Source organism: Neofelis nebulosa, chromosome 6 (genome assembly GCF_028018385.1).
Source record: "Neofelis nebulosa isolate mNeoNeb1 chromosome 6, mNeoNeb1.pri, whole genome shotgun sequence".
Lineage (NCBI taxonomy): Eukaryota > Metazoa > Chordata > Mammalia > Carnivora > Felidae > Neofelis > Neofelis nebulosa.
In genome coordinates, this window is record NC_080787.1 from 6,871,765 (window position 1) to 6,887,500 (window position 15,736).

At 47.8% G+C, this 15,736-nt stretch overlaps 1 protein-coding gene across 1 annotated transcript; it reads right to left on the bottom strand.

Moving 5' to 3' along the window:
- Window positions 1-2,635: 2,635 nt before the first annotated feature.
- LOC131515261 (vomeronasal type-1 receptor 4-like) lies at window positions 2,636-5,029 on the bottom strand. The gene has a single exon (XM_058736009.1). The coding sequence runs from the start codon at window positions 4,168-4,170 to the stop codon at window positions 3,271-3,273; it is 900 nt and encodes a 299-aa protein (XP_058591992.1). The 5' UTR covers window positions 4,171-5,029; the 3' UTR covers window positions 2,636-3,270.
- Window positions 5,030-15,736: the final 10,707 nt, after the last annotated feature.

Consider the following 15,736-nt stretch of genomic DNA (forward strand, 5'->3'; position numbering starts at 1 on the left):
TTCAGTTTGGTATCTGACTCTATTTTCTTCTCCTCTGTTCATGCTTGCAGATTAGTTGCGTTTCCTTACGTTTGCTCTATTGAGCATCATGGATAAGAATCATTCTTCCCACTTACTTGCTACACTACTTATTTGATAATTGGACATTCATTCATTTATACATGTGTTCAATAATTATGAACTTTTACTTTATTCCTTCAAGGAAATAAGACGGGATGAAAATAAATAAATAAAAGGGGTGCTTGGGTGACTCAGTTGGTTAAGCGTCTGACTCTTTTGACTCAGGTCACGATCTCACTCAATTGTGAGATCAAGCCCTGCGTTGGGCTCCACACTGTCAGTTGGGATTCTCTCTCTCTCTCGCCTTCCCTCTCTCTCTGCTCCTCCCCTGATCACACTCTTTCTCAAAATAAACATTTTTTTTAAAAAGAAAATAAGTAGACAAGAAATAAGATCTTATACTGTGTTCTTTTAAAATATCTAAGTCTCTTGTTAACTATCAAGTTTTCACTCCTCTCTTTTTATTTCTTTCGATTTATTTTCTCAAGAAAGAAGCACATTTGTGTAATAGAAGTTTTCACATCCCAATTTTACCCATTTCCACAGTGTCCTTGAATATGCTGTTATCCCCCATATTTATTGTAAATTCATAGCTACCTATATAGCCTTCATTAAATTTGGTATGACACGAAGGGTCAGATTTTCCATTAGGGGCTGATGGTAGAGATGATCCAAATGTGGTGAACATGACTATGGCAGTCCAGAATCCTATACGGAGCAATGAAAATCTTGGAATAGATTTTAGAGCAAGATAGGTTTTAGGGCAAAGCCACATGTATTTCAGAAAACATTTCATCTGTATTTTGGAAACAGTCCCAAGATAATTTGTGGCCCAAGCTGGCGATAGGTATATGGAAATGGATCTGAAGGGTGTAGGATCAAGGTGAAAAGAGTGTAAAGATGGATAAAGCCAAATGTATTGAGATAGACTCACTCAGCAGAAATTATGAATTCAATATTTTAGCCTAAGTGGCTAGGAATGGCTCAAACAGTTTGAAAGCTTGGATGACTGAAAGATGAACCCAAACGTGGCCCACACTAAATGAAGCTGAAATGCCAAGAACTTCTTAGTATGCTGTAGAGGAAGTTAACCCAAGATTTGAGATTATTGGGATTCTAAAGTATTTATTATGTAAGATCTGCTCATCCAAACCAGGAGGGTTCCAGAGAATATGCCTTTCACTAGAGCTGTGACAAATAATCATGAGTATAGCCCCAGCATCCTAGAAGAGCTGTGTTGAAGTTCTTCCCTACAAATAAGAAATTACATCAGAAGTTACTGTCATTGAACCGAAATGCCTAAATATAGTGTTAATAATTTGAATGCAGAATGACAGGTATGGACATTAATCAAATAGTCTGACTCACAGAGATCTTTGCCATTGACTAGTTGATTATGGTTCTCTAGAACCGATGTATGTAAGAGGTTGACTCAAGTCTTTCTTGATCTGAAAAAGGAGAAAAACTCCAGGCCTTGTGAGTACAAATCTGACTTGAATCCCTTGCACATCATGAATGGTCATGGATCCTTAACCATTCCCAGACTGGAACCAGTTCAGTCACCCATGGCACCTCTAATGATGGGAGAGACAGATCCCCAGGAAGAAACCCTACTACATTGCCAAAGAAATACACTGATAATCTTCCCGCCGGCCATCCCGAAAGGAACATTCAGTCATATACTATGGTAACTGTGTAGTAGATGAGGGACATAATCATCTTTTCAGAGATTCATGATCATTGGCTCTCAACTGACGATAATTCCCGGAGCTCCAGAGTCTCACTGGGGATTGCCAGTTAGAGAAGGAGTTTAGTAGGGTGACATGATCAATGAAGTTTTGTCTCAGGTGCATGGTTTCTTCTAAGAAATCCACTGTCATTTAAGAATCGTTGCTTTCCAGTGGGTAATCTATCATTTAACTCTGGTTACTTTCAAGACACTTCCTTTGTTTTAATTTTTACAAAAAAAAAAAATCTACAAATAGATATGTGGTATCTTATTGATTTCCTATGTAAATTAATGTAGAACCACATTATTTTGTGACTCTTTCATGGCATATGAGGCTGGTTTTATTGTGGCAGTGTGAGGGCACTAACAAACGTGTCTTGCAACAAGTCACAAATTATTTTCAAAACAAATTTTAATTCATTTTTTAAAAATACATACTCAAAGATTTAACAACTCGGAAAATATAGAAAGATGTAAAAGGAAGTTCCAGTTTTTGCTTCACTTACCCAGTTTTTCTGAAACCAGGTAACACTCTTTTAAGTGTCTTTTGAACTCTTGTAAAAGATGGAGATAAGGGCGAGTAAAAATATTACAGTCCATTTTTTTTTTTAATTTTTTTTTTCAACGTTTTTTATTTATTTTTGGGACAGAGAGAGACAGAGCATGAACGGGGGAGGGGCAGAGAGAGAGGGAGACACAGAATTGGAAACAGGCTCCAGGCTCCGAGCCATCAGCCCAGAGCCTGACGCGGGGCTCGAACTCACGGACCGCGAGATCGTGACCTGGCTGAAGTCGGACGCTTAACCGACTGCGCCACCCAGGCGCCCCTACAGTCCATTTTTTAATACTATTGCTCTTGAATTACTATCTCTTATTAATTACAAATACACTTTGAATATTATTCCATAACAATACATTTTGAACTCACCTGTTCTTTCACAAGCTCAACAAAAATTCCTTTGTATGGCTGGATCCTCTAGGATACTTTCACATAGCCAGCAAAACAGCCCTTTTTGGCTAGATATTTTAGTTGATGTGTTTAAAAAATCGCTGCAGTTTGTAATAGTTTTTAGGCTCCAAATCTCCTATGAGCAATATTTATCTGCTTGATCCTCCTAGAAGTTAAGCTTATAAGTCAAAGAGTAAGTACATCAGCTTTTTGATGGAATTTGACAGATTCTTCTTTTTCCTACAGGAAGCGTGATAGTTAAAGAGACATCTTATAAGAAAGAAAGTGGAATTGGCTAACTCTTCCCGAGGGTGGCAGGATGGACATGAGAAGAAGGCTGAGTCCCCAGAGGTTATTATAGTCTCCTTCCTGTGTCAGCTCATGGCTACTAGTCACCAGCTTTACTGTATAATACGATACTTTAATTTGTTTAAGCCAGGCTTCATTTTTTTTTTTAGCGCTCAGCCATAACATGTCTTCTTTCAAACTTGCTACCCAAGGGATCTGTGAAAAACCAGGCATTTTTCAGGATTTATTGAGTATGCCAACATCCACCCAGATGTCCATCTCTGTGAATCAGCACAAACGGGCTGAGAATTGCATAACCAAGAGTTAGAAATTCTTGAATATTTAATACGAAAGAAGCATTCTCTAAGGAGAAATTTAAGCCCAGAGAAAGAAGACAATCTGTCCAATAAAATAAAAGAAAACAAAGCATCAGAAGGAGAACACTGTGAGCGGCTCTTCTCTCGGGGGGGGTCTGGTGGAGGATCTTGGATTTCTGAAGGTAGAGGACTTGCCTGTGGTGCTTGTGGAGAAGAAGCACCATATAGGCGCTGGCCCAGCCCATGAGACTCAGAAACGAGAAATCCCGCAGGGCCATGAGGATGGGAAACGTCCACTTCATGACCTGGCTTCTTGGGAGGACGTAAGAGCAGCTATTTCCGTGGCTAGCTTGTGACCTGTTTAGGCTGCTCGTGTTTCTGACGTAGTAGAGTAAGTTCATGCTGACCAAGGAGTTGAGGACCCAGAAGAAGAGGCAGAGGGGAAGGATGTGCCTTGCGGATGCTGGCTTGAAGCTGGCAGGCATGGGGGCTCTGGGGCTGATGGTGGTGGCCTGGACCACGGCGAGGAAGCTGCTGGTGGAGATCGAAAGGCCCCGGGCCACCCTCTCCAGAAACACAAACGCTTTACAGCCCATGTCGCCCAGGACGTTTCTCACACCAAACATCGCTATTGTTTTCAGCGTTACCTTGGACAAAAGTGTCACGGTATTTGCAAAAGCCAAGTGGAGGCTAAGAAGGTGTACAGATTTCGTCGCAGTGCCCGAAAAGAACGCGCACATATACTTCACAAACACAGAGATGTTCCCCACGATGCCGGGTCCGGTGAGAAAGAGAAAAATCGTTGCCCGGATATTGTTCAAAACCATGTTTTTGCTTCAAGGGCAGAGAAATTTGAATCCGGCAAGAGCCTTTCGAAGAAAGCTGTGGGCCCAGGTGGATCTGCGAAGAAAAATGCACATCAGAGGGCTCCTCCGGTGCCCAGAGGACAGTCACGGTGTATGTGACAGAGCAGATTTCGGTCCGAAGAACTCTCTTCCTTTCCCCGTGAGTGCTCCCGGCGGGTCGTTCTGTGTGGCTTCGGATGCGACCCTGAGAATCAGAATACAGAATCTGAAGTGGCAATCCGGATTTTGTTGTCTCGCTCCACACCGGCGAAGACAAACTACGTGCTCCACGGTTTATGTGTCTCCGATACGTCCGATCCCAGCGTGTGCTGAGCGGAACTAACATTTCCCCCAACCGGACGTCCCCCTGTGCTTTCCAGTTGTCGCGTGACATCGCCATCAGCCACCCCCAGGAAATCTGGGTCTTGCTCACCGCCCCACGGCCCCCCACGAGAGCCTGAAAACCTCCCGTTGCATCAGTGTTTTTTCTAGTTCCCACATTCAGCCTGTCAACCTTTCCCAGGGCCCGTTAGGTTCAGCAGCCGCGGCGAATCTCATTCTGACGAGGGTAACGATTTCCTGGTGTGCCTCCCGATTCCAATCTTTATAGCTCTGATACACAGCCCCGAATACTTCCAGAGTTGTCTTTGAAAGCCCAGACTGAGTCTGTGACTTCACTGCTTGCAAGTTTTCACCGGGTTTTCCTAGTTTCAACATCAAATCAGACGGCGTAGCCTTTGGAGATGGGACCCCAACTTTTAAAGCCGGATCAGCCAGAGACGTGCAGACATGGTCTGTGGGCTGGACGAGCTCTGATCAGACCTGATGCAGTCCGGGCAGGCCCCAGGGGGGTGGGGGGGGGGGTGGGGGGACCTTGGAATGCTGCCCGGCAGGGGGGCAGGGGTCTGCACAGGAGGTCTGAGTCCCGCTGAGGACACGGAGGAGACCCCAGGGGAGGCCTGGGTCCCTTCGGGGCGTGTTACCGGCGCCCCGGAGGGGGCGGTTAGGAGAAGCCAGCTAACAAGGAACTGGGTGCTGTCCTGAGACAGGGGCGGTTTAGGAAGTAGGGACTCCCAGGGGTGGGCAGGGTAGCCAAGTGGGCTGGGGCCGCTTCGGTAGGAAAAGAGGAAGCACAGCCACGAAGGGTGATGGCGCCAGTCACACTCGCTCAAGAGCCCTGGGGGAATCCGTGTTTGCAGGGAATTGAGCGGTCAGCTGTCCCGCGGCTGTCCTCCCGCCCTGGTTAACAAGGGAACTGAGGCGCCTGCTGTCAGTCCCAGCCCGCCGGCCCCCTTCGCGCCTGGGTGAAAATGCACGCTCTCGCCCCCAACCTCTCCCACCTCCCTTTTCACCCAGAAGTGGCTAGAACACTGCTGACAGCTTCCCCCAGACAACATAAACCAGGAGGTCTGACTGAACCGCGGCGCTTGCACGGGCCCTGTGTGCTTGGAAAGGCGGCCCACAGGCCTTCACCCCGCTCCCTACGCTCCCAGTCCTTAAGGGCTCGGACGACCGTGGCCCGGAAGGCGTCTGGCAGCACGAGCTGCCTGAACCTAGGCTTTTGTCCGGGTTTGGCACCAGGAGGCCTCACGACCCGGGGACCTCGGTCGTGGCCCTTGGGCCCCCGCGTCCTCCCCCCCCCCCCCCGGACACGTGGGGAGACCAAGGCCTGCGCCACGTTGTCGGAGAAAGCGTGACAGGATCCCAGCTGCCTCGCACCTCGTGAAATAAACGGCCCGCCTGATGGCAGGAACAGCACCTGAGCCAACCCCCTGGAGTCAGAACAGATTCACTGTTTAGTCAAAGCCCTGGAATCTGTTACAGTGACTGCACTCAGCACAGCTCAGTGCCCTGCCGTGTCCTCATCAAAACCGTTTGGTTTTGCTTCTCTCGACCCACAGTCTCCCAAGTTTCCAGCCTTCTTTTCATCTTCCCCAAATTTCAAAGCCCTGAGTCAGAGTTGGGACCGGTGTCTGTGTCACCCAATCAGCCCCTTCTCTTCGTTTCCGACCGAACCCTGGCAGAGGAGGGAGGGACGGTGTCCTCCCAGATTCGTTTTGGGAAATGTCGAAGGAAACGATTTTCACAGACACCTTTTCCCTTCAGACGGGTGCGTGGAGCCCCTTCTGGATCTAACACCTACCCGCTGAGCCAAGGAGGCGCATCCCTGTCGGCTTGTGTTCTCAACTGACAGATGAGATCAGCGCTTTCGGCTACAGACCCCTAGGGTCCAACTGCAGGGGATTGCCTCGGGCCCCCACCTCACGACCCGGCAACCCGGCAACGAAGAAGTGGGATTTTGCCAACAGCCACTGCAACGGCCACCCTGGTGGCTGTTAAGAGGTGTCCCCGCAAGCCCAGGGGCGAAGCTGACATACACCTGCGGTAGAACGTATGATAGACGGGAGGCTGCAGGGTGCAGGCGGGAAGATAAGCTCGCAGTGAAACGCATGCACTTGGGGATTAGCAGCACACTGGCCGAGACAAGGCCGGCCCAGCCGCCGAACACAGATGCACCAGACGCGGGTACAGATGTTGTAAACGCTCACGGGGCCGACAGAGTCGTAACACGGGTGAGCGTGGAGGCCGAAGAAAGAGTTGTTCCTGGAAACCCGAACTACCCTCACACCTGCTTGCTTTGTGGCTAAAAGAAAGCGGGAGCCCGATGTGGGGGCCCACCGCGGAGTGTCTTGTGGTACCAGACCCCGAACCCAAACGCGTCTGGAGGCACCTTTGCGGAAAGCGGCCCCACCCACTTTCTGGCCCCGGCACGTACCTGGGAAAGGTCCGGGTCAGGGCGGTCAGGTTCCCGGAGCCCTCTCGGGAGCTCCCTCACTTGGTCGCAGAGGGAAGCGACGTCTCTGCCACCGAGGGGGACTCTGCAGGGCGCAGGGCTAACTGGAGGAACCGGTTGGCTGTGCTCACCCGGCACCCGCTGTGTGGTCAAGTTCTAGGTAGGTCCTTCTGGCAGGTGAACCCGCGAAGCCATATTTGTACCCTCTAGGTTTGAGGAGCTCTTGGCAAACATACACCGTAACCGAGACCTCAATTTCCAAAGTTGTCAGCCCGCTCGGGCGGAGTAAACCCTCGGCGGAATCTCGGTCCCTGAAGTATAGCTGTGCGTCTCCCTCCACAATTACAAGTGTGTGGCTCAGAAATGTTCTCAGTCTTAATGAGGCTTAATTGTATTAATAGGAAGGTTGTGCCGCGGGAAAATGAACAACAGCCAGGCTTCTGTATCCAGTCTTTCCCATTTTTCTGGCCCCCTCCTCGCCTCCCCTAAGTTCCAAGTCTGTGAATCAGAATGGGGACCGGCTCCTGGACACATAGAAGTCTCTTTCCTTTCTTTCTCGCGGTGTCCTTTATGCACAGGGATCTAACAAAGGGTGGCTGGGATGGAGATTCTGTTTTCTGCGCGTGTCACAAGCATGATCTGGAGAGGACAGGAGTCACCACGCTCCTCCTATGCACACTGTGTTTTAGTGGGGAGGTGAGTTTCCTTCCACCTCTCTGAGATCCAAGCTAAGACATCTGTCGTGGAAGACGTCCAGACAAACAAGAGAAAACAAGACAAACAAGAGGAAACAAGCAAACATTTATTAGCACATCTACCTCCTGTGCACTTGAAGATAACCAGAAAAAATTGAGTACCTCTCCGTGGGGGCTGAGAATTCTGGCTAAACACCACTGATTTAAGGGAGGGGGAAGGGACATGACTGATAATTTTTCAGAAGCTAGAGAAGTTAGGAGCCCACAAATACAGATTCTTAGCGAGTAAACAAAGTGATCGCATCAGACACATTGTAGGGCAATTCATAGCACAGAAGTGAAAAGATTTTTAAAGCAGCCAGAAAAAAAGATTTCTGAGGAAAGGATGTGCAGATTGGCATAGATTTCTCAAAAGTCTGAAGTGAGAAGATATATTTTGACACTGTTGGGGGAAAAAAATGCTGTCAACTGGCAGGGTTATACAAAGTAAATGTGTCTCTCACATATAAGGATAAAATAAATATAATGTGAGATGAAGTAAAATAGGGTGATACTGCCACTAAGAAAGATTTATTAAGGAATCTTCAAGTTCATACTTGAGGAATTATTAAAAAAAAAAAACCTAGGAGAGCTAAAGTGTAAGTAAAAAAAAAAATGGAAAAGAAACTGTTAAATAGATAAACATAAGCAAATATTGCCAGTATAAGATGATGGTGAATCAGATAAATAATGTCTCCTTTTTGACTGAAAAGATGGGAATTAAAGTACTGGATAGGAATAGTTTAGCAGAAAGAAGCAATTAGATTTCCAGTGGTTTAAAGTGTTGTAATGCTTAGGGAACCTTATGGAGTACCGTGACTTCAGGCTCTGTAAAGTCAACCATGCGAGATGACATTTCAGTAATAAGCACGCAAAAAAAAAAAAACTGAACAAATGTATACCACGTGGATGGGTGGAGGAAAAGAAGAGTAGAACAACAGGGGAAATGAAAGAAGAAAAGACAGAGCAGAAGGAATGATAAACACAAATACGGGAAAAGTACAAATCAAAGAAATGTTTGACTGATACAAATCCAAGTAGATCAGTACATACCATAACAACATGTTAATGCCCAACCATGGGATGGTCTCTCATGTGGGAAGGATCTCTGGGCAGGTTTGGGTTTCGGCTAAAGGAGTCCGAGCAGGGGCTCGGGGAAGCAGGATCAGTTCATGTTTCTGAGATGGGATTAGTAATTCGGAGAAGCCAGCAGTAAGTAAGAGTTGGGTGCAGTCGTGAATCTAAGGTGGGTTAGCAATGGGGGATCCCCAGTAACAAACAGATATATCAAAAGTGCTTTGGGGTGGGGCGCCTGGGTGGCTCCCTCGGTTAGGCGGCTGACTTCCACGCAGGCCGTGATCTCACTGTTCATGAGTTCGAGCCCCACGTGGGGCTCAGTGCTGACCGCTCAGAGCCTGGAGCCTGCTTCGGATGCCGCGTCTCCCTCTCTCTCTCTGCTCCTCCCCCACTCACGCTCTACCTCTCTCTCTCTCTCTCTCTCTCTCTCTCAAAGATAAATAAACATTAAAAAAAATTTAAAAAACTGGTTTGGGGCATCACTGGTATGAAAGTAGTAGGCATTTCAGGAGGGGGCATTTACAGTGTTGTTCAGCTGCTCTGTGACCTTGGACGAAACGGTCCTGCCTGTACACTTTGCAGCCTGATTTGCCTGTACGCGTCCTCGGAGCCTGATGAGTGCTCTTCTCTTTTTCAGCATGAGCTGACTTTGATCCTCTCAGTCTGGGAGAGATTTTACTCTTCGAAACATCAAACGTTTATATGTTTCACAAATATTAAACAATTGAATTAGCTCTCATTGATTTATTCCTGAGAAAGCAACGAGTCAGTAAATCACTTTCCCAAGGTCTCAGAGCTGGCCGTTGGCGGAAGCCGACATCAAACTCAGGGAAAGTAATTCCAGAGGCCGTAGATCAAAACGTTGTTCTTTGCTGCCTATGATCATTGCATTAGGGGAAATTAGATATCAAATACTGCTCTTTTCCCTCTGTAAGAGGCCTATCCAACACATAGTGACAGATCAGGTTAAGAGTAAAATTGTGGAAGAAGATACCTTGACTAATGAAAATAGTAAGAATGTAAGAGAACCTATATTAATACGACACAAAACAATGAAGGCAAGAGATCATTCCTGCTGACCAGAGAGGGTTTCCATATAGTGATAAAAGTTCCAAATCATATAATAAAAGAATTCCCAACTGTATATAGTTATTAAAATAAGCTTAAAATATAGAAAACAGAAGTGATAGAACCACAGGGAGAAATTTACATATTTACCACTATAAAATTTCAACATACCTTTTTCACTTATTGATAGGTAAATAAGACCAGAAGTTAGTACATTTAGAACAACATAATTAATAATTTAAAACATATTTAGACTCTTACATCCTAAAATTAAAGAGAATATGTATTATTAAGACGGTGTAGGGGCGCCTGGATGGCTCAGTCCGTTGGGCATCCGACTTTCGCTTAGGGCATGATCTCGAGGTCCGTGAGTTCAAGCCCCACGTTGGGCTCTGTGCTGACAGCTCAGAGCCTGGAGCCTGCTTCGGATTCTGTGTCTCCCTGTCTCTCTGCCCTTCCCCACTCACTCCCTGTCTCTCTCTCTCTCTCTCCCTCCCTCTCTCTCAAAACTAAATAAACATAAAAAAAAAAGAAGGTGTGCAAAACATTACAGGGCCCTAAGGTCTCAAAAAATATTTTAACAGTATAGTTAAAACTGTATTTTCTGAAAAATATAGGTAGGTTAGAAATAAATATCAAAAGGTAAAGCATAATAGTTCCCTGCTTATTTTCATTTATTACATATGCACGGATCCCAAAACAATACACATGGAGTTTCCCTTGTTTGAAACTCTATTAAAATTGTACCTTAACTTACCTAACTTTCTCCCGCTTGTTCGTCTTGTGGTTGTAGGCGCAATTCATTATACCCAGTGCTGTCAAATATTCAGTTGTACGAATGTATCACTACGTCTTTATTCATTCTCTTACCGACTTAAATTTATTTCTAGTTCTTGTTGGTTGTTATTCATTTGCGCTAAAAGCAACTCTACTAACTGCCTTGTGTCCTGCACAAACGTGCCAGACGCACCCTACAGAAGTGGCTCTCAAAGTACCGAGTGCCTCAGCGTTCCCTGGACGGCCTGTTAAAACACAAATCATTGGGAAACACTCCCAAGAGTTTCGGACTCAGTAGGTCTGGGACGGGCCGTAGAATTTTCATCTCTAACTAGTTCCCAAGTGACACTCAGATCTCTGAACCCCACGTCAGGACCACACTTCAAAAACTAGTATTCTAAGGTATACGTCGTAGAGTAGTAAGGTATCTGGTAACAGTGAGATATGGCAGTGGTCGTTTAACAGCTGAGTCCTAGGCCATGAGTTATTCAAACTTCCTGGTTAATAATTCCAGGGGCGCCTGGGTGGCTCAGTCGGTTAAGCATCCGACTTCGGCTCAGGTCATGATCTCATGGTTCGTGAGTTCCAGCCCTACGTCGGGCTCTATGCTGACAGCTCAGAGCCTGGAGCCTGCTTCGGGTTCTGTGTCTCCCCCTCTCTCTGCCCCTCCCGCGCTCATGCTCTGTCCCTCTCTCTGTCAAAAATAAATGAACATTAAAAAAGGAATAATTCCAAACTATTTCCACAGATGTTCCAATCAACAAGCCACCAGCCCTAAATCCCCAGTGTCCCACATGCTCACTAACACTTGGTCTTTGGTCCCTTTAAATTTGAGAAAAATATTATTTTTTGTGTGGTTTTAATTTACATTGCCATAAAACTACTGAGCCTGAGTGTGTCCTCATCTTTATATATTCCATTCAGGTTTTTACTCTTCTGCAGAATGGCTCTTCCTCCCCGCCCCCATTTTTTCTTTTGTGTTTTTCCTGTTTATTTTAGCAAGGCTTCATATATATTCTGAATACTGATTCAGCATAGTTGGTTGTAGATATGGTTTATCAGTCTGTAGCTTGCTGTTTTCCTTACTTAGGGGGCTTTTTAAAAAAAAAAAAAATTAACATTTATTTTTTGAGAGACAGAGAGAAAGAGACAGAGGATGGGCAGGGGAGGGGCCGAGAGAGAGGGAGACACAGAATCGGAAGCAGGCTCCAGGCTCAAGCTGTCAGCACAGAGCCCGACGCGGGGCTCGAACTCACGGACCGCGAGATCGTGACCTGAGCCGAAGTCGGACGCTCAACCGACTGAGCCACCCAGGCGCCCCACTTAGGGGGCTTTTGGACGCGCATGAGTTAGGAGAGATCTGGGTAGGAGTCCTACTGGCTGCCCTCTGGGAGTTATTTAAGCCCTCCGGCCTCAGCATCCAACTTATTTCTCCCATTTTCATGAAGGTCAAATAACTTATATAAAGTACTCTGATGTATAATTGCCATGTGCCTCTCTTCACAGGCGCGGAGCGGAAATTGCAGCAATCTGGCGTTTTCTCCATAGAGTGCCTCCCGTCTGCATCCTTGTGCCGACGGGAGCTCTGTGAACAGCAGACACGGTCCGCGAGAAGATACTCAGACGCTCACGCACACCCCACTTTGGAGGGAGCACAAAGGTTACACTAAGGGACTCGAAGGACTGAATAAAAGCCGTGCAAGTGAGATGAAAAGCAACGTAAGCGAGCGAAGCGTGCGTCATCAGCAGCGCCCGGCAAGACAGTGGGTGCTCCCAGGGTTGTCCTCCCCGAAGGGATGGAAAACCCACAGTGTCCTCTGCGCCCTCACCTCTCCCCTCCTTCCACTAACCCCCACCTCACCCGGCTGACAGGAACCCAGCTCACCCCGGGGGCCCAGCCAGCACCTGTCAGTCCCGGGCCTTCCTTCACAGCCAGGGTCTGCGGAGAAGGACTATGTAAGCCCGTCTGTGCCGCGAGGCGGGGGTGAATGTCACATCAGCTTCCCTCCCCTGCTTGAATGGACCAGCTAGAGAGGAGCCATCTCTGTAAGTGGCACCAGGGACCCGGAACAACTCTGGGTGGGGGGTACGCTCATCCCACTCAGACCCGGGTCTGGGCCATGACCGCAGGACCTGACCTTCTGGGCCACAGACGCCATTTGGAGGCAAACTTGAAAAAGAAATGAACCCACTCAGAAGGGAGCACCTCAGTGAGCTGTATGGACTGACCCAGAGCCCACGACCAGCCCCCAGATCAGGAAGCCAGCACCCCAGGAGTCCCCCTCCTGCTCCCTTCTGGACCCCATCTATCACGAGGTGGGGGTGGGCAGTGGGGATTCTGACCCTGCCCCTCAATGATCATTTGTTGTCAGTGTGGGTGCAGTTTAAACTATTCACGAAGTGAGCACTTGTGATTCTCAGGTGTCTGTTCCTGAGCTGCGGCGACCAGTGGGGTATGGGTGGGGTTGGCAGGAGGCCCTAATGAAGTCCGGGGACCCTGCCCCCCCCCCAGGGCCCCAACTGCAGCAGCGCTCAGCCTGCAGTGCGTTTACTCTAATTGTGTGAGGACGGTTCCCGGCCCCGCAAATTACAGAGCATCAGGGAGAGGGGAGAAGTGGGCCCCGGGGACCCACCTGGTGCACGAGGAGCCCTTGACACTGACATCATGACCTCAGCGCCTGAGCCAGGGGCACGGGGACCCGGGGAGGTATAACAGGGCCCGGCTGGCGCTGCGGCCAGAACACCCTCTCCCCGAGCAGGGCCCCGTGCAACTGACGAGGTGGGTACCCCTGGCGGCCACGGGTGGGCGCCGGCCTTGGCTTTGGACACAGGCCTTTGGGGGGCAGGGCGGGGCCGGGCGGGGGCGAGAGGAGAGGAGAGTCGGAGCCGCTCTGCTGGGTCGGTTGTGCGGCAGGAGCGGCAGGGACCCAGGGGGAAGGACAGCTGGCCGCCTCCCAGCCCATGGGGAGACGCGGCTTCTCTGTGCTGCACAGGAGGTGAGCCCGGGGGTCCACGCTGTACCCGAAGCTGCCCTTTCCTCACGTGGGGGGGGGGGGGCGTCAGATGGACGCCCAGGGCGGCTCACCCGGGTGTGCGCGCACGCACTGACTCTGGAGTTTTCTCTCAGCTCGTGTGCACGTCCCCTCCCGGCAGAGGGGCTCTGTGCCCGTTAGTTCTGCCTTTTCGGCACTGGGCACGCTTGCCTGCTCTACTAAGATTTAGAATTCCAAGTGTTGTCACATATATTCTGCATTTTTCTTTTAAACAGCACAGTAGCTTCAAAAGCTAACACAGTAGACTCTTAGAATTGCTGAGACACTGACACAAAGGGTGGAGGGAAAGCGCACGTGACACTAATGGTTGTCTTTTAGGGAATTGCTTTTTAGTAGTTTCCACGCAGTGACGCTCACTCAGTCCTCCCAACAGACCAGTCCGATACAAAGCATCCATCCCATTTTACAGATGGGGGTCGTGGGGTCCTAGGGACGTCACATAACATGTAGAGGGAGAGCGGAGGAACCAGGGTTTGAAGGTCGGGGCGGGGGACCGCAAAGCTAGAGGGTGTGAGTCCGGGCACGAGTGTGCGTCCCGGATCAACGAGGCCGGGTAAGCCGCCGGGGGAGTCAGGCCCCGGTCTCCGGGAGACTGGGCAGGTCAGTCAGGCGGGAGGTAGAAATGGACGGGCCGGCCTGGGAAGGAGAGATCAGGGGAGCAGAGTGGGGATGGTCACAAAGAGTGAGGGAAAGGGGAGCAGCGCCTGGAAGCAAAACCGGGTCACTAACGTGAACCGAGATGCGCCTTATGAACGTGTCCCAGGTCCTGACCAAAAGCTTCAACATATCCATGGTTTCATCCTATTTATTTGCTACAGTGTTATACTTGTTATAGCCGTGAGTCGCCAATTACTGAACCATTTAGCAAGTACTACATAAGAGAGAGAAGACCCGGGCTCCCCAAATCATAGAGCTAGACACAGCCAGATTGGGGTGCACACCCAGGGTTTAAACGCAGCCTCCGGGATCCTTCTTTTATCATTTCCCACCGCTGAGCCGGGGACAGCACTTGGGTCTCAGACTTATAAAGGAAATAAATCTTGAAAACGCTGATACCTTAACATTGTAAATCTTATGGTTGGAATAATGAAGGCAATGCTAGTCTTGTTTCCTATTGTTCTGTATTCTTTGATCTCAACTCGGGCAGATGCCTCTTTTTCCTTTCAATATTAAGCAATCCAATGATGGTAGGACCGTTGTTGTCTATGTGAGATATTTTTCTATCCCCGAATGGTATTGCTAAAATTGATTTGTAAAAGAGCTCTATTTAGTTGATTTAAAGTCAGGTGCTCATAAAAATTGGGCATTCTAAAACTCAGAAAGGTAGAAACTAACCCAATGCTATGCAAGTTCACGTGATCTAATAAAATACTTGATATAAAAGCTAGTTTAGGGGCACCTGGGTGGCCTAGTCTGTTAAGCGTCCGACTCTTGATTTCGGCTCAGGTCACGATCTCACGGTCTCAAGATTGAGCTCCGAGTCAGGCTCTGCGCAATGTGGAGCCTGCTCCGGATTCTCTCTTTCCCTCTGCCCCACTCTCCTGCTTGTTCTCTCTCTCTACCTCAAGAAATGAAAACAAAAAATAAACTACCATTTAAAAAAGCTAGTTTAAGGCTGATGGTTTCTTTAAAACAGACGTGTCTTTAGAATTGTTGACATTAAACGTAAAAATTTTATTCTGAGTTTACTAGCTAAGTAAGTTCATGTCTCCCAGGAGACCTGTGAACAACAAACAGAATGTGATAGCTTAAGATAATGGCTGATTTTGCCTAATGTTTAGTGAGGTTTTTGCACATAATCTACATATAACTTTTAAAAGCAAGTAAATGGAAGATAAATTTTTATAAATAAGCCTTCCAGTAACATTTATGTCCACTTCATTTTTCTAAGTCTTTTTGGTAACCTAAAACTTTAAAAGTTTGCTGGATTAGGTTAAATGGTAAATTAAGTGAAATCCATTAGAAAGCTAGATCGTTTCCAAACAAGACAAAATATTCCAACAGTAATTACTAAATACAGTTTTATCTACTTTGGGCTTCTTTTA